General features: G+C 41.5%; 1 protein-coding gene across 1 annotated transcript; it reads right to left on the reverse strand.

Annotated features, from left to right (window-relative positions):
• On the reverse strand, window positions 1-26,606 carry DNAJC21 (DnaJ heat shock protein family (Hsp40) member C21). The gene is made up of 12 exons (XM_023625782.2): window positions 26,270-26,606; window positions 18,362-18,455; window positions 16,613-16,736; window positions 15,938-16,060; window positions 15,253-15,557; window positions 14,180-14,331; window positions 11,821-11,908; window positions 8,807-8,965; window positions 8,345-8,387; window positions 4,121-4,293; window positions 1,009-1,084; window positions 1-486 (listed from the first exon to the last, which is right to left on the reverse strand). Exons 1-12 carry the CDS (start codon window positions 26,364-26,366, stop codon window positions 322-324), a joined length of 1,599 nt encoding a protein of 532 aa, XP_023481550.1. The 5' UTR covers window positions 26,367-26,606; the 3' UTR covers window positions 1-321.
• Between the last annotated feature and the right edge of the window lie 103 nt (window positions 26,607-26,709).

The following is a 26,709-nucleotide window of genomic DNA, read 5'->3' on the forward strand; positions in this document are numbered from 1 at the left end:
TTGTATGTGTTAAAATAATTTAATTCTCCCTGTACATTTCTGTCCATGTGAACCAACAGAAATCAAGAATGCATACTTTACAATATTTACCTGTTTTGAGACATTCAAGTCAATTCAGATGGCAAAAGTAGAATTCAATCACTAATGAAATGTTTAAAAAATATATATTAAACAAAAAAATGTTTTTACAAGATAAAAAATAATCTTCCACAATGCAATAAATTGCAGATCACTGAAATTTTAACTCTTTCGATGATTTCAGTTCAGTTTTTGGTTTCAAAATCTAAAGACAATCAAAAAGAATAGGCATTGGCACAATTTCTATCTGTTTTTACGTTTCTCTTTCTTGCTTCGACTACTAGTTACACTGTTTAAAGAAGATGATGAAGGTGCTCTGGCATGACCTGTGGCCTTGAGATGGTCAAAAAGTTTATTCCGGGATGGAAATTCACTATGGCAGGTTGTACAGCTGATAATAACATCATTCTGAAAAGGGAAAAAAGCATAAATAAAAGCAAGTGTTATTATCTGAGAGCAGCATTTTATATTTTCACGTCGAGATCAGATATCGAACAATTGCAAAATAAGATCTTTTAACAAAATGGACAGCTACCAAGACAGGCTCGACAGAGGCAGCCTTTCTTCGAAGGTAAGTCCCATTAACCAACACCATCAACTTTAAGAGTCCTGAGACAGTCAACAGCACGCACTACAGGGACTAGAGCAAGGCTGTAGATTTCAGAGTAATGCAAAACAGGACAGTAACTGTTCTGGCACAGTCTGGTATTTCCAATGTGATTTTTAGTTTAAAGGAAAAATAATGACAGTAGCACATACATAAATTCTCTGTTCGTCAAGGAAGACTACTGATGGACGCACACCTATGAGCAGGTGCAGAAGAGCTCACCAAATACATACTCACATCTTCAGAATTAGAATTAAAAATCTAAATTCTACCGCTTAAACAGCAAGGTCCGCTGAAGAGATGTCAACGTGGTTGCCACCTACCATTGTCTGTGGTTCAGCAGGTACTTTGACAGATTTTTTTGTGTCTTTGGCTTTCTTTCCTTTGGGTTTAGGAACACTGGAAAATAAATAAAAGAATTCAGCATAATCCAATGATAATGTGCCTCTGTTAATCGTCATCTTGCTCCCAAGAAGACTCAGAAGAGTGGCATGCACTTTAAAGGCTAATTCACTAATTTTAACGGCCAAGTTAATTAATTTTCACATCTCAAATGTGAACAACTCGACAGATCACATCAGATATCAAATTTGACACAAAAATTAAGGAATTTACTTAAAGCAGTTGAAACACAAGCTAAAACAAGACCCCCAAAATATCTCTGAACTTTTATACAGCATGTTTTTGCCAAAAAGGAAAGCATGTAATACTCCATTTACTGAAACAAACCACCTTCACAGCCAACCAGTGGTATTCACAAATATCTATGACATTGTGTTTCCCCAAAAACACAACTTCTTCAAACCTGACTCAGTCTACGACAAACATTTCAACAGTTCCACAGGGAAATGAGAAAAGTAAAGATATCGTACTGCATTTTACATAAAATTAGATTTGTTCAACGTAAAAAAATTTTCTTTTATTAAGCCATGCTGAGGCAGCATCCCACACAGCACAACCAGAAGGACCTGCAACTAGAATATAAAACTATGCACTGGGGGCTTTGGGGAGAGGACAAAGAAGGCAAAAAAAATGAAGAATATTGGCAACTGATGTTAGCTCAGGTGCCAACCCTTAAAAAAAAAAGATTATATGTCCTTTCTGCTGAGCTGATGGGTTTTCCCCCTGTATCCTTTAACCTAGAAACTGCCAGCTAGTGTAGTCAGCTTCTTCCTATTTAACTCCTGAACATTCCTCTACTCAATCTTCCATATGAGTTTTAATTTTCCTTACTCATTTCCTACTTGCCCTCATTTGCGCTAACCAAATTCTTAGGGTAAAATCTGAGTGCAACTGTAGCTACAGAACAGACAGGATGGATTAGAATGAATAAATTATGATAACGCTGCCCAACATATCATGAGTACACTATTCTTTGAGCAGAAAAGAAGAGTCTGTAGTAAGTTAAATGGCTTATGCATTTAAAAGATGCTGATTAGAAGTGGAACACGTTACACAGTTTTCAGCCAGCTTTGAAAGCATCAAGAAAAGGACACGATGGCGGAGAAGGCAACAGATTAACATTTACTAATTTACAAAATATCATCACAGAGATGCCACAAATATATCCAAGGAAACTTAGGATAATATTCCTAGAGAACAAGTTCTAATATTATGAAAGACAGTAGCTACATCTCTGAAGCTAATATTTAAGATCTTTATTTTAAAAAGTACTTTAGACACACACAATTTTTTTTTTCCCAAGGAAGATTAGCCCTGAGCTAACATCTGCCAATCCTCCTCTTTTTTCTGAGGAAGACTGGCCCTGAGCTCACATCTGTGTCCATCTTCCTCTGCTTTGTATGTGGGATGCCTACCACAGCATGGCTTGCCAAGCAGTGCCACGTCCGCACCCGGGATCCAAACTGGCGAACCCCAGGCCACTGAGAAGTGGAACATGCGAACTTAACCACTGCACCACCGGGCCAGCCCCCACACACGCGTTTTTAATGAAGAACTTCTCCCTGGGCAGCCGGTGTCAGTGCACTGGAGAGAAGGAGCAGAGGGGCCTGCAGAAAGGCACTGGGCATCAGGACACCCACGGAGCCAGCATCTATCCCAGCCCTGCCGCTCCTCAGCAGTGAAGAAGTTACTTGAATTCTCTGAATCCTTTACTCACATCAATAAAATGAGTGGTTTTATTTTCCCGATGGTTGCCAAAAACTGACTTTTAATAATGAAACCCTTTTCCCTCCCCAAATGAATTCCCATGTAGAGGTAATATGAAAAACAAATGAAAATTTTAGCGGTAGATGAAAGCGGTGGTCAGGGGCCTAGAGCCCAGCCTGTTGGCCCACCCTCATGCCCACCCAACAGCCCCCAAGGGACCTTACAGGAAACTTAGGCCCCACAGAGCTAGCTGATCTGGGTGCACTGATCTCCAAGGGTCAGGCAGACAGGGATTAAATGCCAGCTTCTCCACGTACAAGCTTCTGTCCTCCAGCAAGTCACTAACCTGAGACAGCGTCCTCATTTGTAAAATGGGAACAAACACCTTGCATCAGAGTAGTGTGTACTTTCCTCTCCCGGGACCCCTCTCTCCAGGTTCTTCTAAGCCCCCACATCACCGCGCTGTGCAGCTCCTCGTCTTCCTCTGCCTGCAGCTACAGCCCTGCTCTAGGCTCCCATCACATCTTTCCCTCACTTACGCCACCCAAATTCCCTAACCCTGAGGACAGTCCACTGCCCCTTCACCACTGCTCCAGTGTTAAGCATTTTCACTCAGGCTCCCACTCTGTCATTTGAACTCTCTGTCACGGTCCTATGTTCAAGAACCTGATGCTAATTACTGCTCAGATCTTTCCTCAAGGAATAAGAAATTATTCTGCTCTACAGCAACAGAGGAGGGAGACAAGAAGGTCAGACAAGGAGAGGAAGGAGAGGAAAAGGAATGCAATCTCCCTGAGCAAGACCTTCCTTCAGCCAATGACAACGGCCTGGAGCAGCACCGGGAGCCCAGGCTCCTTCAGAGAAGGCCCCAAGCTGTGGACGCACATCCTCATGACCCGCACTGTGGGGCTGCACACACGATACCCATCATGAGCTTCGAAACTCGGTCAGTGATGCTCCAGGCGAGTGGGGCAGGGCCTGAGCAGTAGCCTTGTTCCATGTGAGTATCAAAGATTACTGATGCAGGACAAAATAAAAACTCGGCAGGGTAAGAGAAACAAAAACTGGATCAAAGTGACTGCTTTCTGATTTTGGCTGTGCTGCTGAAATGTCTGTGAGCACATTCCTCTAGAATTATCTTTCCAGCACGCTTCATCTGTACACATATGTATATAGGTCTGGAGAGATATATATATCTCTCTCTAAGTCACAGATACATCTAACTCACGTCATCAATCAGGGGAAAAGAGATTTTATTTGATATATAAAAAGATATCCTAACTACCAATATTAAGTAACTGGAAACAACACGCAACTCTGACTCACCTTTTAGCTTCACTTTTTGGGTCATCACACAGGTCGACAGTCTCCGAGACACTGACATTTTCTTGGGGGCTATCTTCTAATTCTTTGGCACTGTCTTGATTTAAGTTGGTATCTTCTGGATCAACCTTTACTCCTTCTCCAGTTCCATTTTCATTGAAATTATCATCATAGTTCTAGGTAATAAAACATGTAGACCTTTACAAAATAAATCATAACACTGGCTTCTTATGTTGCCAAATAGTTATCATAAACAATGATAATGTCCTGTACACTCTGGTAGGAGTATACCTTCAGGAAATAAAAAGGAGAAGCAAATGATAATTTAAGAATATGAATGCTCATTACAGAAATATTAAATTGGGAAAAATTAGAAACAATCCAAATATTCAATAAGTGAACAACAGAATGTCAGTGAAGGAAAATTATGAAGCTCTTAAAAATCATGTTTCCAAAGATATTGACTCAATTATGCAGAAAAATACGACATATTATCAAAAATAGAAGAGAGAGGGGCTGGCCCCATGGCATAGCGAATAAATTTGGCACGCTCAGGTTCGGCAGCCCAGGTTCACAGGTTCAGATCCCAGGGGCAGACCTACACCACTCATAATCCGTGCTGTGGCAGCGACCCACATACAAAATAGAGGAAGATTGGCACAGATGCTAGCTCAGAGCGAATCTTCCTCAGCCAAAAAAAAAAAAGTAGAGATAAAATTATATACATTGTCTCATTACAATTTCATTCAACATTAATTAATATCCATAGGCAAAATTAGGGATGATATTTATACTTTTCTATATTTTCCAAATGACCTGCAATGAGCACCTGTAACTTTCATAGTCAGGAAAAAAAGAAAAAACTACAGCAACAAACAGGCATTATAAAAGAAGCCTGGCAAACACATCTTCACTATGTGCAACTGTTTTGGTTTTGTTTTTGTTTTGGGTAACATGGTGCCACAGTTGCTTTCTCCCCCTCCCTCCCTTGTTCTCTCTCTGCTCACCCATGCCTTTCCCCCCTGAACTAAGAAGGTCAGCTGCAGCCAGAGATCACGACACTTCACCATGTATCTCCTAAGAACAAAAACACTCTCCTCCATCTCCACAATACCCTCCTCCTACTCAAGAGTTTACACTGATATTATCTGTTACACAATCCACATTCACATTCCAATAATGTCCTTTTTGTGTAACCTGATAGTGGATATAATCAACGATCACATTGCATTTAGTACTCATCTCTGTTTAATTTCCTTTATTCCAGAATAGCATCCATACATTTTTTCATCTTTCCTGATATTGACAATCTGATAACTGTTTTGTAGAATGTCCCACACTTTGGCTTTATCTGCCAGTTTCTTCATGATTACATTCAGGTTATACATTTCTAGTAAGGATACTGTAAAGATAATGCTGTGTCCTTCTCAGTATATTATATCAGGAGGCAAAACGACCATCTGTCCCATTTTTTACTGATTAAAGTCTGATCATTTGGTTATGGTGGTACTGCCAGATTTTTCTACTATAAAGTACCTTTCTCCTTTTTAAACTACTAAGTAATGTACAGAATGTTACTTTGAGACTGTGTGAATATCCCATTCCATAATAACTATCCACCAATGGATCTGGCATCTACCAATGATGCTTGTATGGACCATTTATTATATTGGTGGATGCAGAACAGTGATTTTCCTACTTTTATTACTCCTGCCACTTGCATTTGTATTAATTCATATTCTTCTGGAATGAAGCTTTCTTGTCTGTCTCCTTTCCCCAATTCTTTTTTTAGGCTCAATAAAGATACATGATTTTTTTTTTCTTAAAATCAATATGTACAAATCTATCAATGTTATTCCTCTTGATGACTCAAATTTTCACAAATTTGGCAGGCGCTAAGCTGGCTCCTGGGTTCTTCTTACATATCCCCATCAATTTCTGAACGCTTTCTTAGTTTCCAGGATAAGATGATCCAGGCTCACCTCATACTTTGGCCATCCCAGCCCTGAAATCAGCCATTTCTCTGAGGACCAGGCCCTGATTCCTTTCATGGTGAAGAGGATTTAGAAAGCAAGACGTGTGTACCAGGTACGCTCGCTGCTAGTGGGTGTTGCTGCGTCTAGGCCCTCACAGTGTACACTGCTGATGCACTTATTTAATCTTTTACATCATGAGCTCACAGCGATATCTCCAATTGCAATCCAGCACTACAGTGCTCTGCCTCTCGCTCCCTCGATCTGTGTCTGTATTTCCCTTCTCCCATAAGAGAATCTGGTTCCCAGTAAGATTAATATATTTACTCATTTGCTCTATCCTACAATACACACAAAATAGTTTCAGAAATACCACACCAACACCACCAAAATATCTACTGAGTAAAGTTCAAGATTTATTTTTTTGCAGTTAATTTTGTCTTTAGAGTATGTCCCGTCGAGGGTGTTCAGAGTACTGTGTTCAAGGGTTGTTTGGATTAATTCTTACTTTCTGTCAGCCAGGGTCATTTGTTTGTTTACATTCAATTTCAGTTTTCTGTGTTTTCTTTTACAATCTTTGTTGGCTTATGCAAATTTTCTTTTGACCGTACAGAAACCTCTCCCAATCTGAAGCTTCACCATTCTCGGTGTTTGCTGCTTCCTGCCCTTTAACCGACCAGTACATGTCTCCATGCTACCTTCCTCTTCAAAAAGAACTCAGAAAATATCAGAAAAAGTGATACACAAAATGAGGTCTGAGTGGGGCTTTCTCCTTGATATAACCAGAAATCATACACAAGAGGCAATATAAAGGAATATTGCTTTGGGGGGAAAAACAGGGTGGTAAACTGAAGCATTTCGTTGGTCAGAAATGACGAACACACGTGTTTATTATTGCAGTCATAGGACCTATCCTTCGTGACTCAAGGTGAGACAGGCTTGGGTTGGGTATAAGTCCCTCTCCATTTCATTTTGCCCTTATTCTAGTGGTTCTGGCATACACAAAGGAGAGAAAAGTGTTCTAGTGATTACAGAGTCTTTGGGTGGAAGACGGTATGAGTCATTTTATAAAAGGAACATAAAATTTGCTATGTGATTTCACAATTGAAGCAAAAAGTTCCAAGTCACAATTTTAACAGTGATTAACTCAAGTGTCATGTATCATTTTTGGAATATGAAATAGATAAAAATTATCAAGTATATCATAACCATTTGGATAAATAAGCCAAATCTAAGATTTTACGAAAAATTATTAGTTTACATCTAAATTTTCTTAAAAACATTTTCAGTTTTTAAAAAGAATTATAATATCTAACACTTAATATAAGCTAATATAATTAGATTATAGTACAATGGCACAGAAATCAATTCCATTCTCTTTAAAACCACCTAATATCCTTAGTAAAATGGACAAGCTCAATTTGTTTCTATAGGTTCAAAAACATCCACGGGATTGTATTACACATATATAGCAACACAATACTCTTTTATTTAAAAATAATTCTTAAGGCAGAGACTGAATTTGGACCCCAAGTGTGAAATATTTAAACTACTTAAATTTCTGAGTAATATTAACATTTTTTTCAAGAATCACAATCATTACAAGTTTCTAACCAAATGCTCGTTTTGCAAAATTTCATTTATGTTGTTGGCAAAACAAACTTAGATATACAATGACCAACCCCTAGATCTTCATATTTTTCTGATTTTAATTATATTGACTTAAAAACTGCCATCACATGTGTCCAGATTTTTTTTTAAGATTTTATTTTTCCTTTTTCTCTCCAAAGCCCCCAGGTACATAGTTGTATATTTTTAGTTGTGGGTCCTTCTAGCTGTGGTATGTGGGGCACCACCTCAGCATGGCATGATGAGCAGCGCCATGTCTGCACCCAGGATCAGAACCAGCAAAACCCTGGGCCGCCAAAGCAGAGCGCACAAACCCAATTGCTCAGTCACGGGGCTGGCCGCCAGATATTTTTTTTAATATGGTCACTCGGCTAATTAGTATTGGGGGAATTCCACATGCACAATTTTTAAACACACCACCAATCACAATTAGGTAAATTAGCTACATATATATAGCAGGGGGAAAGGGCTGAAAAAAGAAAATGTTTTTAACTCCCTTTAATCCATTTTACACTACATATACAATTGCAGAGTCAAAGTCCCTCTCCTTAATACAGACTATCCTGAATAAAGCACTCCAAATTTATAGTTGACATTTAATGTTAATGAAACTTTTTCAACATACCTGTGCTGGTTTCTGTTTCTTTTTCTTCTGTTTTTTAGAAAGCCTAAGAACAAATATAAATCAAAATGTCAATTACTTAGCTTTGTGAAGACTTACTAAATGAAAATAAAAAATACTGAAACACTAGTGATACAGAAAAAGTAAAACATTAAAAATACTTGAGAAGACATTAAAAGGAAAAGAAAAATACATCATCATTTTAGAAAATTCTACCAGTGGTTCAATTGATAGTAATTAGCATATCCATTGTCTAGGTATAAAACTGCTTTTAATATAGTCATAACATATTCTGTAAAAATTACGTTTGACATCATATCTTTACCCATTTCAATATTAGAAAGTTCCCTTAACTAGAAGAAATGCAGAAAATATTAGTATAACAGAATAACTTCTTTGCGATCAAACAGCATTTAAATGCAACCTGTAAATGTGTTAGGTACGATGTGACATTTTTACAAGTACTTTAGTTTTGGTGCATCCTCCACTTCTTCCTCAGAATTGACATTCAACAAATTTTCATCAGTTTGAGGTCCTGAAAAATTTTCTTCCTCTTCCTCCAACTGTTGTTTCAACAAGGCCACCATTTCCCGGTGCTTCTTGGATTTTTCGTGATTCCTCATGCTGAAAGAGCAATCTGACGTGAGTAACTGCGATAGGATCACTTCATATGTGCCCAAATATGTTGCTGGATGAGCACAACCAAGTTAAAACTTACTTTTTCCCCCATTAAGTAAGCAAAATGTTAGTGATGCGACAAAGAGAAACAGAACCCTGTCAGGATCTCCTAGGCATTACGTACGCTGGAAGCCCGTGACCACCTTCTTTCTTCCTGTATCCCAGCTCTCCAGCATGCTCTCCTCCCTCTCTCCTCTTCTCTACATATTTTCTTTCTATTTTGGTGGGGCAAATTCTCTATTATTTTTATTTTCTAATTCTTAAAATTCAAGCCTTCTCCACAGTTTCCTCTTTATTTTTTTCTGCTTTTTCTCCCCAAATCCCCCCAGTGCATAGTTGTATATTTTAGTTATGGGTCCTTCTAGTTGTGGCATGTGGGACGCAGCCTCAGCATGGCCTGATGGGCAGTGCCATGTCCGCACCCAGGATCCAAACCGGCGAAACCCTGGGCCACTGAAGTGGAGCACGCGAACTTAACCTTCGGCCACGGGGCCGACCCCTCCATGGTTTCCCATAATCATCAAGTATTTGCTAAGTGCTTACACGTTCCAGGTCATGCTGTGGGCTTCAAGGGATCACTGGGAAATTACAGGACAACAGTCCAATGTTAGAACAAAGACCCCCTTGGATTTGAGAAATGATGACGGGAGGGCTTGAAGTACCAGAGTAGTTTACTTCCTTTTGCTTTTTCAACAGCTGTCTTTGACCTTCTCAGGAAGGATCTCCCTTCTCACTGCCACCACATAAATGTGAGTTCAGACACATGTCTTCCCCTCTGTCTAAAACTGCACGGTCAGTGTCTACTTCAGTGCATCTACAGGCAACCAAGTAACACTTCACAAAACAGGGCTGACAATGCTAAAGCTACAGTTTATAAACAAAGTAGGCAACTGTGTTCCTGTCACCTTCACTCAGCTGCTCAGACCTGGGTTTTCTAGTTTGCATTGCTACGCTTCCTTCCCACTAAAATTCTCCTTCAGATCAAGGTTCCTTGGAGAAACTGGAACATCTTGTGTCAGTAGGTAAATACCCCAAAAAACAAATGGGACATGTCAAAAATGCATATGAGCTAGCTTGAAAGAACTCTCACTAACCACATCTGGAAAAATTTGAATGTGAAAAGGGCAGTTATGAATTATGAAACACTGAAAGAAATTCATAAAGTCATACTACAATAGACAGATCAGTGGGGGGAAAGAAGGGCTCTAAGGCCAAATGATGGGAAATAATGTAGAAGGAGCACTGGCACCCAAAAAGCCTCATTTGGGGACCACTACAGTGAAGATGGGTACAAGCTGAAATCATCAATGGATGCTAAATCTGAGAAGGAAATTATGATGAGAAGCAAAATATTTGCATAGTTTTAAAGTGTCTCTCCACAGATTAAACATGCTATAAAGTAAAATTTGTTGCAAGGGAAAGAATACTAACTCTACAGCGGAAAAACTGGACAATGCCTTGATTGGGTGATCAAAATTATCACCACCCATGAGGGGAAGATGGACGTTGTGTGCCTCCAGGTATGAGACTGAGAGCAACACAACATGTTATGTAGTATTCCAGCTGGGGAATGCATAACTTGAAGCTAATCATGAGGAAATGGACAAACCAAAATGATAGTCGATTAAAAAAATATTTGAAAGGGCCAGTATTCTGGAATATCAATGGCATAGACAAGGGAACTGGTTCAGATTAAACGAGACTAAATAAATAAATGAAATACATGACCCTAGAATGGAAAGAAGCTCTACAGGACATTAATAAAGGATGAACTGACACAAGTGAAATATGAGCAGTAAATGAGAGAAAAGTACTATCAGTGTTATCAATTTCCTAAAGTCGACAGCTGTACTGTGATCGCGGAAGAGGACGTCCTTGTTCTTAAGGAATATACACTGAAGCATTTAGAGGTAAAGGGGCATCATGTATGTAACTTACTCTCAACTTAGGAAAAAACTGTGTGTGCGCGTGCGTGCACACGCGCAGAGCACACACAAACAGCAAAATGTGAGCCACAGGTGAGTTGGGTGCTCTAAATTCTGTTCTTGCAACTTGTCTGTAACTTTGACATCATTTCCAAATAAAAAATAAGTTTTTCAATCTCCTCCAGTGTTACTTCTGTTTTCTAGCTTGTTTCTAACCGTTCTGCCTCTCTTACTCTATTATTCTTCCCTCGGGGGCTACACAGTAACACCACCTGACTCCCACGGCCTCACTTTCATCCTTGGACCTCGTCCTTTCCTGCAGGTGTTGTGCCTCTTTCTCCTTTGCTGAGTCCTCTCACTTTCTCCCATATTCTTTCCCCCTCTTTATAACAGTATCCTCTTTAATACCTCTCTCTTTGTCATTGTTCCCATACGATAAAGTCCTTCCACTTGAGCAAATACACTTCAGGTGGTATTCCCACAGTTCCTAGGTTAGCAGGGACAGCCTGCCCGAGAGTGTGATGGCAGGAGGTGAGTGTGCCACCGACAACAGAGACAGATGATTAGCTTTGGTCTAGTCTCTCTGCCTGTGTGACTACGCCTTCTTTGCCAGAAGAAGCAACATTTCTTCCTAGAGACAGTGCACAAATCAGTTCAAAAATCAGCTGTTATGTGGGAATACTGGCACAAACAATCATCAGCACAACAGACTTAACTGCTGGTACCGATCCTTCTTCCTCCCTGACTGGACAGCAATTCCCCAAGACAACATGTGAGGGCCAGTGATCACCTGCTACAAGCATTTTCTTTCTAGGTCTTTCAAAGTGTTACACTCTGCCTCAGAAGAAACGGTGAGTTCAAAGATACTAAACTTACGCCTTTTCCGTCTTGAAAGATTTGTCACACGCTGGGCAGTAAAGGCCATCATACAGCTCAGCATCCTCGGCCTCATCACTATCTTTACCTACAACAGGGAAGCCCATAGTGAGAATCCTGTGTGACCAGAACACAAACCTAAAACATGTTAACAAACTGAATCTCTTTAATAATGATCTAACATTATGCCCACAAGTTAGAAACTCAAATGTTTGTATTTCCTTTAAAAAACAAACAACATTATGAGGATTTGAGCTGTCCTTTTTTTGGACGAAGATTAGCCCTGAGCTAACATCTGCTGCCAATCCTCCACTTTTTGCTGAGGAAGACTGACCCTGAGCTCACATCTGTGCCGATCTTCCTCTACTTTATACGTGGGACGCCTACCACAGCATGGCTTGCCAAGCAGTGCCACGTCCGCACCCGGGATCCTAAATGGCGAACCCCAGGCTGCCGAAGCGGAACGTGTGAACTTAACCACTGAGCCACTGGGCTGGCCCCTGAGTTGTCCTTTTAAAAAGCAGCCCTGAATTATAAGGGAAGGCTTCCAAATAAATCACTTTCTCTTCAAGTTCTTTTCATAAGTCTACCCAGAAGAAGATTCAAAATATTCTCAGTCCTGAGTGTGACCAAGTTCAGAAAATCAAATATCACTTTCATAGTTCTACCACAAAGCAGTTTTTTCAACAAAGGTGTTTTAGTTTACCTCTTGAGCAAGCTTTGGTTCAAACACATTTATAACTGTAATCTATTCCTAAAGGCTTAAATAAACTTAGTTTATGCCATTTCATCATTATTAGGTGATAAAATAGCATCTTACATGTAAAGTTTAATATTGTCTTTATGGACTTTTTTTTACAAGCTTGAAGCTGTATTACAACAAAATAATCACTATCAATATGGTCCATAAAATCTAAGCAACTAAAAAGCTCAACTGAAAGTCTTTGCACAATCTCACATTCTATATCTTTATACAAAATGAACAAGTAAATGGACTGCCATTTGGGATTTCCTATGGGATCAATAAAGATCCCAAGATATCTTTTCTATATTTTACATTTTGTTCTTTATAATAAGCGATGTTAATATGATTCTGAAGGACATTTTCATTGAAATCATAAATGATCAAAACACATCCAATATTTAGTATATTGTATTATTTTCCAATTGTGTGTACACTTTCAATATATCTTATACAAGAATGCCAGATTCGAAGTCAAAATCTGGATCTAAAACTGGTCACATGTTCTCAGGCATATCTTATAGCTTCTCAGAGTCTTAGTGTGCGCATCAGTAAAATGGAGAAAATTCTATGAGCAAAACTCTAAGGGGTATTGTGTGAGGATCAAGCAAGATCTTGTAAGTGAAAGCATTTTATAAATTATAAAACTCTACATAATTATGCCCCCTCACATTTTTAGAGTTCTTTATAATTTTCAAAACACTTTCACACATACTACTTCTGATTCATTAACAGAACATTTCATTTCCTAATCATTTTGTTTTTTAAAGATTTTTTATTTTTATAATCATTTTGAATAAACAAAAGTCTGTCATTTTATTATTTGGGCCATGAGTTTGAAAAACCCACATTTGTAGATACGGTAAAACTGATTCAACTACGTTTAAATCATTCACTTTGGTTTCCCAGAGAATAGTTAGAGACAGTGGGGACAATCACGTCTACCGCTATTCTCGACAACACCTAATCCGCCTTCTAACGTAGTCACGTGCCTGTGCTCTTGTGACAGGCAGTGAAAGGACACATTTCAGCACACCCAGGGGAGCCCCTCTACAAAGTCAGAAATGAGAGGAAGACTTTATATACAACGCATGGACTCCTTCCTTCACAATATCAGCTTTTCTGGAAAGAGTTGCTATTGAAACTTGACCTACTGCTTAATTGTGTTTTTTTAAATAACCAGTCAGTCCTACTTGTCAACATGCCCGCTTGTCAATATATTTATGCAGCCAGAAGCATAAATTGTTTAAGATATGGTCAGAAAGGAGTTTCTTAATCAAATTACTGGAATTAGACTACTTCAATAGACAATCTTTGCTTGGCTTATACAATATTGTTTTTCATTTTAATTATCTGCCACATTTAAAAATTGGAAGTCACATAAAAATCCAGATTTCCAGCTTCACTTAAAAAACAAACAAAAAACAAACACGAAAAACTCTGGTAACCCTGGCAACACTCGGCAGGAACTCAGGTATTCTCCTGGTTTTCTGCTCTCCCATTCCCGTTGTCTTACACGGAGCCCTTCCAGTGACACCTGTAAGCATCACGAGTGCACAACCTCTGGGCATAAAAACATCGATTTTCTAAAGTTCCTTAAGGAATGGAGGAAGTTACCATCCTGCTCGTCTTTGAGCTCGTGTTCCTCCAGCTCATCTTCATCTGATCCGTCTCCAAACTCCTTTTCATAACGTGCCTCCATCTCCTGGAGCTCCTTCTCCAAGTCAGCCACTGTCATCCAGCTCTGTTCTTTGTACTGCTCTGCCAGTCTGGACACAAACAGCACAGTGTCACTGACACCGAGAAGCACGTCTCGACACTGGTTTTACTTACTCTTTAGACTTAAAACCCATCCCCTAGAGATCTAGCCTCCTCCTCCACACTGTCAGTGTTTACAAACTTCAAACCTGTGCTTAGTCAGAAGGGGAGCAAAGTCACTTAAATCTGTTATCTATTATGTGGTTGATTTTAATTGCTCTCCTAGAGAATGGGTTTGAAACATAATTCTTAGCTTCTTATTAAAAGTCTTTAGATGTTTTTAAATCAAAGTGTCAAGTAAAGTGCTAATTTTCAAAAGACGACGGGCGAGGTGGGGAGAATTTTTAAGAAGTGAATAATTTTTTAAAAGAATGCTATAATGCTCTGGATACAATGCTTTCACACTAACTCAGAATAACAAAATTTAAAGGCATTAAAATGACCCAAATATCTAAGAGCAGACTGACAGAGAGGCAGTACTGCGAGGTGGGTAAAGCAAGGCCACTGAACTGACTTCTGGAGTCCAATTCCCACCTCCACGATGCACCAGCTATGTGATTTTGGGCCAGGCTGTCTTGTTTCCTCAAAAAAAAGAGGATAAAAACCAGAACTGTCTTCAGAGAACTGTTGTGAGAAAAGCACTTAGAACAGAGCCTTGTACAGAGTAAGAATTCAATTAACGTTAGTTGTTATTAAATTCTACAAGAGTCTGTAAAGGATCTCAAATATAAAGGGCCTCTGAAAGAAAACACCCAATTCAAAAGAAAAAACATTTTGCAGTAGATGAAAAAACATCATCCAACACCAGTATTAAAAAAGAGAAGGGATGAAGCCAGGATGATTTAACCCAACGTGAAAGCACCACGTCAGGGGTCCAGTGGTTTCCTCGGACCCCCAGCCCTGTATTTAGAAAGGAGGCAGGCACCACGCACTTCGCCTGCTTCAGCTTCTGCTGCCGCCTCATCTCTTCGGCCTTCCTCGCCTTCTCCGCGTTCTGCTCTTCCACAAGTTTCCGATGAGCCTGCACTCTTTTATCTCTTTTCCGAATGAAAGCTACCAGCTGACGTACAAGCTCGTTCTTCTCTTTCCTCGCTTTGTCTCGAATCTTTCTGTTTTCTTTTTCCATGGCTCGTTTCTCCCAGCGGTTTGAAGCTTGTCGTGTATCATACTCCTCCTTCCAAGCGAAGTTCTTTTGAGTGCAGAAACTCTGCCAATAAGCGTAGAAAGGGTGGACTACCTAGTGACACAGAAAATAAGTAAAAGGGTAGTTTTTTATTTATATATTTTTTTTTAGCAAGGCAGCAAATATTAGTGATGAAAAATGTCTTCTAACCTTCTTTTTTCATCTATATATAACATTGCTATTAATCAATGGAAAAGACAATCCTTTTAAGATTTTATGGAATAAATCACTCTTCACAATAAATTTAATGAGGAAGTTAATGGGATGGGACCACGGTCAATAAATAGGGAAAAGTAAAGCAGGGAGGCCACCAGGGAGGAAGAGAGTCATAGGATGGAACTGAGAACTAGAATCTATCTTTTTAAAATAAAGAAATGGGGAAAAGACACACTGATCAATGCTGATTATAAAACGGGAACACGTTCTGCTTTTACCGTATCATAGTCACTCTGGGAATCTCCAAAAGTTGGGAAATCCTCAACATCCTCTTCTAACACCGATTCCAGCTCTTCCTTTGCAATCATTTCAAAAACATTACGATACACTGTATAAAAGCCCTAAAACACAGTAACGGAAACACAAAATTCTTAATACTTTTGTAGTTTAATCACAGAATAAGATTTTAAAATGTAACACGAAAAACTTCAAAGTTAAACCAGGCCCAAGCTCTGGCCCTACAAGGACATTTAGGTTTCAGTTGGAGGTTTTTTGTTTTTTTTTTTTTAAAGATTTTATTTTTTCCTTTTTCTCCCCAAAGCCCCCTGGTACATAGTTGTGTATTCTTCGTTGTGGGTTCTTCTAGTTGTGGCATGTGGGACGCTGCCTCAGGGTGGTCTGATGAGCAGTGCCATGTCCGCGCCCAGGATTCGAACTAACAAAACACTGGGCCGCCTGCAGCGGAGCGCGCGAACTTAACCACTCGGCCACGGGGCCAGCCCCTCAGTTGGAGGTTTTTATATGATGACAGTTTAAATATGAAGGCAATGCTTTCACAGTTTTCAAAATGAACACTGTTTCAACTTTCTATTATAGAATAATTTAAAAAATTCTTCTTGTGTTTGAAAGTCTTGTGCTTGATAAGGAATTAAGAGTAAGCTGATTTATCTTACCTTTTCATCATCTCCATAACCAGAGTAACAGGTAACAGTGAAATAGTGAAGCAAGTCTAAGCTGTCGTCCTGATATTCTCCATCAAGCCCACCTTTAAGCAGAGCCTCTCTATGATTATCATACCTGAACAAAATGAAATTAGCATCATCAGTTAAAGCTGAATAAATAAGAATTCAAAAGGACTCCTTACTCTGAAAGAGCCAAAATATTATTATTCTACATTTTAATGTGTCAAATCCACAATCAAAACATTTTAAGAAAAATATCAACATGAAAAGACTTTAAATAATCTTTTGCACAACGGCCGATTAAAACTATGACTGCAACTTCTAATACATTACAGGCATTATGCAGTCCTAGCCCATAAGAACAGGAGACTTATTAAAGCCAGGGAATTTCCATGACTCTCCCAGAAAGGTGGCTGCATTTTCACAGGAAGTAGGACAGTACAGGACGTGATCTGGTCCACAGACTAATTATACATTTGTGATCTGGGCATTTACCAACATATACCAGAGTAAGACTCTTCCTATGTTTATGTAAACAACCTAGGAGCTTCCCACACACGAAATTACTCCTCATAACAACTCTATAAAGCTAGTTATTATCCCCAAAGATACAACAGGAAACTGAAGCTCAGTGATATTAAATAACCTGTTGCCATAATCATAAAGCCAAAAGGCAGCCAAGCTAGAATTCAAAACCAGGTCTCCTGCACCAGTAGGACCATGCTCCTACCCACTGTACAGTACTGCCTCCAGCTAACAGGGGGGTTAACAGCAAGAGCTTTGAACAAAATGACAGGGAATCCTTGGGACAGGAAAAACACCAAAGATCTAGAGAAGAGTCTAGAGCAAAAGGAAGTCAGGAAAGAACGTCAAACTTCTCAAAGGAAGGCAAAAGTGTCTCTAAGGCCAGATCTCCAAATTCCTTGGGAGGAGAGAGAATTTAGGATTCTCTGGCTTTCATATAAAAGACAATTTGACGAGAATTTCCTTTACAGTCTTTCTCTCTTAACAGCCAGCCAGGCTGAACACCATTTAACACACAGAAGACTTGAGCAACAGCACTGACTACCCAGCTGCTCTTGCAACAGCAGGACCTTGCACAGTTATGTCAGGACTTAAACCCACTCCTCTGCAGCAAAAAGTTCATCTAGAATCTGAAAACTTAGAACTTCAAACAGAAATTTTTGTTTGGAAACGGTATTCAATTACTAGGCTATCATTAGTAAAACTATCTGTCATAGATATAGAAGCTTAACTCAATTTCTTCACATAAAGTAGTTCTTTGGAAAATATTACAATTCTTGTACTAAAACATTATATTTGTTCTTTAAGGACAAGTCAACATTCTTCCTTGTCTGACATCAGTAAATTTGTCGTACACCAAAGGGACCCCATTTAATGAGAAGTCGCTTTATAAGTATTAAAGTTAAAACTAACATGCCACAACTAGAGGGAGGACCCACAACTTAGAATATACAACTATGTACCGGGGGGCTTTGGGGAGAAAAAGGAAAAAAATAAAATCTTAAAAAAAAAAAAATAGTAGAGGAAGATAGGCATGGATGTTAGCTCAGGGCCAGTCTTCCTCAGCAAAAAGAGGAAGATTGGCAGTAGTTAGCTCAGGGCTAATCTTCCTCAAAAAAAAAAATCATAAATAAATAAAATTTTTTTAAAAAACCCTCTATTGACAATTGTTCCCAACAAAATACACTGGGACAGAAGGGATAGTGTGATGCTCACCACGCTCTTTCCTGAGGGTCACTCAACACATCATACGCCGCTTGAATTAGTTTAAATTGTTCAGCTGCTTCTGCGGCATTGTCCAGATTTTTATCTGTTGAAATAAAATCACAGAAATTTAGTCATCATAAAAGTAGAAGACAGAATCTAAAAGGGACCTCTCCATCACAAATGCCATAAATAGATGAGCAGTGTACAAACCAAAGAAAAACAACTAGGGAAAAGCAAAGAGACATCCAAAACAGATGATAATCAGAATCTAAGTATCTACTTGAGTAGAAATTCCATCTTTTTCTAGAAACCTCAGGGTATCATGAGTACTCAATCTTGATGTCCACAAATGGAAAGTCCGGAATAGCACACATTTAAGAAGGAGCAAAATAAATACATAAAATCAGTTATAGAAAGACTATTATTTAGTGATGGATCATGTTTATTGTTCACACTGCCTTTAAGTTTTTCTTTCTTATCAACACATACCAAAATAAATCTCATAAAGTTTTAAAAATATAAACTAATCAAACTATGTACTAATTATTCTCCCTTTAGCTGTGTTTCCTTAGCCATGGAATTCAGAAAGCATCTCTGCCTCAGGGTGGTAGCCAGCTTATAAAATGGCCCCCGATGATCCCCACCTCCTGGCATTCACACCCTTGTGTAGGCCCCTCCCAGGTTACCAGGTCTGTGTAACCACCTGCAAGCAGCAGAAACCATGATGGCACAGTATGTTACTTCTGAGATTACATTATATTATAAACGACGGCAGTTTCCATCTTGACATGCTCTCTCTCAATCTCTCTTGGACTAGCCAGCTGCCAGAGCATGAAGACACTTAGGTGTCCTATGGAGAAGCCCACCGGTGAAGAATGGAGGCCTCCGGCCCACAACCAGCAAGAAACTGAGGCCTGCCAATACCATGTGAGTGAGCTTCAAAATGGGTTTTCCCAAACAGATACAACAACGTGGGAAACCTTACGCCAAAAAGCTTTGGCTTTTTGTTCCCAGCTAAGCTGTTCCCAGATTCTGATCCTCAGAAACTGTGTCAGTCCATATAATGAATATGTTTGCTGTGTTTGTTAAGCCTTAAGTTTTTGGTAACTTGTTGCACAGCAATAAATGACTAATACACTCAGAAAGGAAAATATCTGGGGGCCAGCCTGGTGGCACAGTATTTAAGTTCGCATGTTCTGCTTTGGCAGCCCAGGGTTTGCTGGTTCGGATCCCGAGTGTGGACATGGCACCACTTGTCAAGCCATGCTGTGGCAGGCATCCCACATATAAAGTCGAGGAAGATGGGCACGAATATTAGCTCAGGGCCAGTCTTCCTCAGCAAAAAGAGGAGGATTGGCAGCAGATGTTAACTTACGGCTAATCTTCCTCAAAAAAAAACAGGAAAGTAAAATATTTTGAATCTACTATGGAGCACACCAAAGTTCTTTAAGCTCCAACTCAATACCTGCCCTCTAAGCAGAAAACATGACAGAAATGTATTCCCTACAAATAGTCTTGCAGCCTTAGCACAAGGCCCTCGAGGACTTCTTGCCTCCTCTTCTCAGGTACCATCACATGGGTCCAAAATCCTTCAGGCAGTCTCAGCTCAACAACTAACACTGACAATACTTTCTCAAGTACAGCAATTTGCCATAGCTCTTTTTGCTAAGATGCTTTAACATAAAAAGCTTTCAATCTTATTTTAGAATCATGGTCCCTTGAAATTGAAAGAAGTAAAAAAAACCTCCATCCCTGTAGCCTAGTTGTATGTGAGAAGTAGTATAGTGCAAGTCTAAATTGCCTTTCACAGCGCAGCCCATCTGAAGACAGCCAATGGGGCATCTCCTAGTCCACCTCTTCTCTCTGCTAAAGACGCCCAGTGTTTATGGCACATCACAATCCTCTACTTCAAATGCAGTCAAAGACAGGCACCAATAATCAAGAAGCCATTCATTACTTCCTTTTCTTAACACTCTACTCTTACCCACTATAGCTAATTACATTAGCTTTTAGCAACATCATCACACTACATCATTCTGAATTCACAGCTGACAAAGTTTCAAGTATTTTTCATATGACTGGCAAGCCAAGGGATAAGCGTATAATGGGAATTTTTTTTAACTGAACATAGCACTTAATCCATTCTGCGGCAGACACTAAAGGTTAGATTAGCCAACACTTTTCCCCCTTTTCTCTTGCATCCTTGATTATGGACGCTGGATAAGCTAAAATACTTGCTGCAAGCAATGGCCATGTGACATGGTTCTGACCAATGAGATGACAGCAGAAGTCTATTAGCATATTTTCTTTCTTTCCTCTTTCTTCTTGCCTTGTATGTGGACACGATGCCTGGAGCCTCAGCAGCTATCTTGAGACCATGGAGGAAAAGCCAAGAGATTCACAGTAACATCAGTGAACCACGGACACAATGCCAGCGGGCACCTACCTCCGTGCCTTCTGCTGCTGGAAAAACGGTTTAATGGCTTAATTCATTTAAGCCATTGTCATCAGGTTTTCTATTATTTCCAACTAACACCAAATTTCATCTTGTTCTGGCCCTGTTGCAGTCGAGTTCTAGGTAGTATGGGTCATTCAGTGCCCTGCTGTAATTCAGATTTTGATTACTACTTAGTGACAAACTACAAGTTGCCTCCTCAATATCTGTTCTCTTCTTCCTAACAGAACCCTGATTTTCTTCACAGTGGTAATGTACTCAGCTAAAAACTTCACCTCCCCAGACTCTCTTGAAGTTGGGGATATCAGGTGACCCAGTTTTAGCCAAACAGATATAAACGCCTGTCTACTAAATGAAGCTCCCAAGGAAAGACTTTGTTTTCCAGATGAAACGGATGGGCTTTGGTGGCGCTCACCTTATGCTCCTAACCCATCCCATGCCTGCCCAAGGCCAGAGTACAACACCTGAAGGAGGAGCACGAGGACTGAGGCAGAGACTGCTAGTTCATCTCCTCCTTCTAGCAACAAGCGGACCCTGATTTTATGGTGAATGCCTGGTCCCGGAATAAAGACTCCACTCCCCAGTCTCCTTGAAGCGTAGGTGTGACCACATGACTCAGCTCTGATCAATAACATCTGTAAAAGTCTAGGACAGCTTTAAGAATCTTCCTTAAAAGGCAGCTAGCACACACTCTGTCCCTGCTTTATCCTTTCCTCCTCCATTCTGCTGCCTGGCATCCCCAGCTGCCACCTTGGACGACGAGTGAGGGCCCATCTGAGGACGGTGAGCAGAAAATCCAAGGACCTCGTGGAGGAGAACTGTTATACGGGGCTCCCTCCTACCTCTGCACCTCTAAATGAGAGGGCCACAAACTTCTATCTGTGAGGCTTAACTGCTAACACTTGCTGTATGGACTCAAGCCTGACGGTCAGGGTGATGGAGCAGGTCTTTGATGGTTTCATCAAGCAGCTGGAGCTCCCAAGATGGGCCACCTCTGGATGTCGTTATGTAGGAAAAAAGAAAATGACTATTTAGTTTAGCTACCATAGCCAGCTTCTTGTCACATGCAGCTGAACACAATCCTATGACATCTTCAAGGTGAGAATCCAGCTAAAAAGAGTGACAATTTCCACACCTTCATCAAATCATTAATAAAATTTTTGTCAGATAAATAAAAAAGCAGAGTTCAAATTAAAGCGGAATGGCAGGAAATGTCAGCAAATAAATATTCACACATAAAACAAAAAAGGTGAGGTTTGGGGTGGTAGGTGGGTGGTTCTTCTTCAACCTTTAATCAGTACTGCACTCTGTTGTCCTGTTTCTTCCCACTCCTCCTTTCCTACCCCAAGGAAGTTTGGAGAAAGTTAAAAATTTTAAACACATAAAACACATCAACGTATCATCTGAAAATAAGATCTACTCTTTTGTTTTTTGAGGAAGATTAGCCCTGAGCTAACTACTGCCAATCCTCCTCTTTTTGCTGAGGCAGACTGGCCCTGAGCTAACATCCGTGCCCATCTTCCTCTACTTTATATGTGGGATGCCTACCACAGCATGGCTTGCCAAGTGGTGCCATGTCTGCACCCGGGATGCGAACCAGCAAACCCCGGGCCGTCAAAGCAGAACGTGCGAACTTAACCACTGCGCCACCAGGCCGGCCCTAAGATCTACTCTCCTACTGAAGCTTCTTTCTTTTTTTTTTTTTTTTAAAGATTTTATTTTTCCCTTTTTCTCCCCAAAGCCCCCCGGTACATAGTTGTATATTCTTCGTTGTGGGTCCCGCTAGTTGTGGTATGTGGGATGCTGCCTCAGCGTGGTTTGATGAGCAATGCCATGTTCGCGCCCAGGATTCAAACCAATGAAACACTGGGCCGCCTGCAGCGCAGAGTACGAACCTAACCACTCAGCCACGGGGCCAGCCCCTGAAGCTTCTTTCTTAAATAATTTTTCCAATCTGTCATACGGCTTTTTATTTCACTTAAATATATCTGAACTGGTTGACTATAAGGTTGAACTGAGATCTAGAAGCATGAGTGCAATAAGTTAAAATAAGCAATGATAAAAAACATGGAAAGCCCACATTTATTAGCCAAATGCAAAAGCCACAAGCTTCTCACATTGCAAATCCAGTCATCAAAGTTTAAAAGGCATTCTCACACTGTTCTTTGTGCTTTTCTCTTGATCCACTCACGCCCTTTTCCACTCCCTCCAAACCTTTTTCCAGTGCCTTCTGCAAAATTTCATGGATATCTTTTAAGCCCCGCCTTCAGTGATGCCAGGCTCCCTGAGAACGTGGTTCCCTCCAGCCACAGCCCTCATCCGGCAGGTCTGGTGCTGGAGCTGGCATCCTCCTGGTCACTGATCCTTTACTCACCCCCCGACGACAAACCAGCAATCCTTCCAGACCATTTGGCAATCCCATCTTCTTCTCCTCCTTCTCTCTGTCTATTCACCGCCCAGCTACTCCTCTTTACTCACACTGAGAATTCTGGCACTTGGCTCAGTTTCCATCCCCAGGTCCTATCATCATTCTGGGTGACTTCAATGTACCTTGACCTCCTGGGCTCCCTACCTCCGGTCTCACCTGCTCCAATCCATTCTCCCCACCACAGCCAGAGAGATTTGCAAAAAACACAAACCTATCATTTCCCCTGCTTCTAACTCTTCAATGGCTTCTCAATGCCCTTAGGTTAAAATCCACCCTACCTAATCCAGGTTACCACACCTTCAAGACCCGGCCCCTGCTGATCTGGCCATGCTCACCTCTTTCCCCTTCCTGGACTCTACCATGCTTTCTCCTGCCTCCCTCCACATGTATTCCCTGCGTTCCTGCTTTAGGTCTGGATCCAGACATCACTTCTTTAGGGACACACATCTATCCCACCCACACATACACACAGTCCAAGCTAGATGCATGTGCCCATAAGCACCTTGTATTTGCCCTCATACCGGAGTTCACCGGATTGAAATTGCCTGTTTTCCCCTCTGTCTCCCCAAAGACTGTACGTGCCAGCAGAGGAGGGACCAATCCTGTCTCATTCACACAGGGAAGAGCTCAGGGAATATTCATCAGATGAATTATTGAAAGCCTGCCCTTCACAAGGAGTGATCGCACTAGGCAGTACTGTTGGCCCTACTGAAAATACGCTCATTTCCTCAACAAAAGAAAGGTCATTCCCTTTTTTTTTTTTTAACAATGAAACAGGCAGCCTTTCTATTTGAGGTATGTATTATTCTTTGAAGCAAAGCCCATATGTTAACCTCAGAAACATCTAACACAGTACCTTGCACGTAGAGGGAAATTAAACATTTGTTTAATGAAAGACTTAAATTACAGAGCCAGCAAAGCCCATCAAAACCATGTCTCTCCTGGGAAAGTATTTATCCCTTAAATGTATAGGCATTTTCAAACCAAAAGATAATTAGGAAGCTACAAATTATAATGACATTCGGTGAAGATATTAACAATCAGTTCCTAACAGGTTTGGTTTCAAAGTAGTTAACTGATGTTTTAGTATCATTTGCATAGTTCTTCCTTTCTTCCTTGCACTGATTTCCAATTAATCACCAAATCCACTCATTTTTCCTTTGCAACACCTCTTCAATCCAGCCTTACCCCTCCCACTGACCCCAAGCCTGGCTTACCTTCCCTGGTGAACTCTACCTGACTTCTGTCTCCGCACCTTTTGAAACCAGTCAGTTGCCTTCATAGTATCTTCCCCCAATAATAAAGCCAGCCTCAACTCTCCACTACGGAAAAAACAAATTTCACAGTCCTTAGCCTAACCTTCAAGGCCCTTTACAATCTAATCTCAAAGCTACTACTCAAAAACTTGTTAGTATTGTCATCAAAATTACGCATCCATTTGGTCACAAGCACTAATCCTCTTCCTCACACTTTTCCACCCAGAGTCAACAAATTCCCAACTTCCTTCTAATTCCTAACTCGATTTCTAATGGTAACCCCTCTTACTCTAAGAATATGCTTCTAACTATTTTTGGATTAATTTTGGATATAGCTACTGACTTCCTGCTGAGATGAACCTTTAGCTCCCTGTACCTCTTCCCTTCCAAGGTACATCAGATTTTCCTAGTTCCTCTGTTGGCAATCATTATAACTTTGTAAGTAACAAACCCAGGCCTCTACTTCTTGTTCCATCAACTGCAGACATCACCTTCTGACTTTGGGTCCCAGGCATTTCCTCCAGCTCTTCTCCCAATCCCTATTTCCAGACTTCCAATAAACACTGTCTTCAGCTAAACCATCCCCTAACCACCTCTTGTCCATCACAGTGCTCACCCCATATTGTTAAGTTCACTCTTCCCAATGCCATTCCTCTAGAATCCAGCTAAAGTCCAGGCTGGCTACTCTGTCAAGGGGAAGCCTCAATACCTCTCAGCACACATGAAAATTCCTTCCCCTGAACTCCTGGGGCATTTATTACTTGTTCTATTAATCCAACTACCAATTACATATGTATACTATTTTGTTTGCACTTGTATTTAACTTTTCACATCTGTACAACGTGGTTTCTCAGCAAGACTCTGAGCTCTCTGTCCTAGCATTTCAAAATCTAACAGAGTAGTGACTTGCACGTACTCGAGACCCTACAAAGCGCATATGGATCAGTTCTAATGCGAAAGCCTTTTATAAACCTCAAAAAGCTGAGACTCAACTACTGTCTTAGTTTTCCAGTCTGGAAGATCAGGTTCCATCAGAGAAGTCACACAGGCCTGGGCCACAACCAAAGAAAACATCCAAAGGAAGCACCGCTCTAAGTAAACATAGAAACTTCACTGGAGAAGACACCCAATTAAAACTCTTCATCTGCGGAAAATCCGAAGTACAGGGTCTGCTCAAACAGTCTATTAAAAGAAAAAAAAAGGCACAGCTATTTAAAAGACATTTTACTAACTCCTTTGTCGTAATCTCAATAAGGAAGGAGCCATAAATTACACCTAAGTAGCTGGGATTCCGTGATGAAGTTAAGGGCAGCAGAGGAAACACCCAGAGAAGCGGAGCGGCAGGGGACCCAAGCCAGGGACAAGCCTGAGGAAGAACTGGGTTGAGAGCTCAACTCCTCCCCAATCGGTAGTGTGCGCGAAGGGGTGGGAGGAGCAGGTGAAGTCGCTAGAATGCTGTCTTTCCCCATCAAGTGGCAATGCGGGAAGCAAGGGGCGGGGTAGGGGGTCAGGGAAGGGATGGGTGCTCGGAGCTAGCGCGAAGCCTTGGGGTGGAGGGCTGCGTCCACCGCGGCGGAGAGAGGACGCTCATCGGGAGGGCTGCGCAGGGGCCACCTGGCCGGGGACCGGGGGCCGGGCGTGGTTTCCAGGGCGAGGGGAGTTACAGGGCAGGGAGGTCGAGGCACAGCCAGGTTCCCGGAGTTATTCCGGGGAGACAGGTGGAAAGGGTGGCGAGGCCGGGCTTTGGAGAGGGGCCGCGGAGGTTACGGAGTAGTTACCCGGGTGCCATTTCAGGGCCAGCTTCCGATAGGCCTTCTTGAGCTCCTCCTCGCTGGCGTCGCGCCGCACCCCCAGCGCCTCGTAGTGACACTTCATCGCCCGGCCGGGCAGGGGGCAGGAGCCCGGGGCGGGGCCGGGGCCCGGGCCCGGGCCAAAGTGGTGGTGGCGGCGCTGGTGGTCCTCCCCTGCGGCGGGAGCCCGGCGCCCGCACCGGGCCAGCCAGCGAGCGCGGCGGTGGCGGCGGCGGCGGCGGCGCGGGGCAGCGGAGGCGCGCGGCGGGGACCGGCGGCGAGGGCTGCGGCACGCGGACGCGCGGAGGGGGCGGGGCCAGCGGCCGCGGCTCCGCATGGGCGAGGGGAGGGCCTGTTCCGGAGAAGCCGCGCGGGAGGGAGGCGGGGCCGCGGCGGGCGGGAGGCGGGGCCTCGGCAGGGAGGAGGCG

The sequence above is a fragment of the Equus caballus genome, chromosome 21 (genome assembly GCF_041296265.1).
Source record: "Equus caballus isolate H_3958 breed thoroughbred chromosome 21, TB-T2T, whole genome shotgun sequence".
Classification (NCBI taxonomy): domain Eukaryota; kingdom Metazoa; phylum Chordata; class Mammalia; order Perissodactyla; family Equidae; genus Equus; species Equus caballus.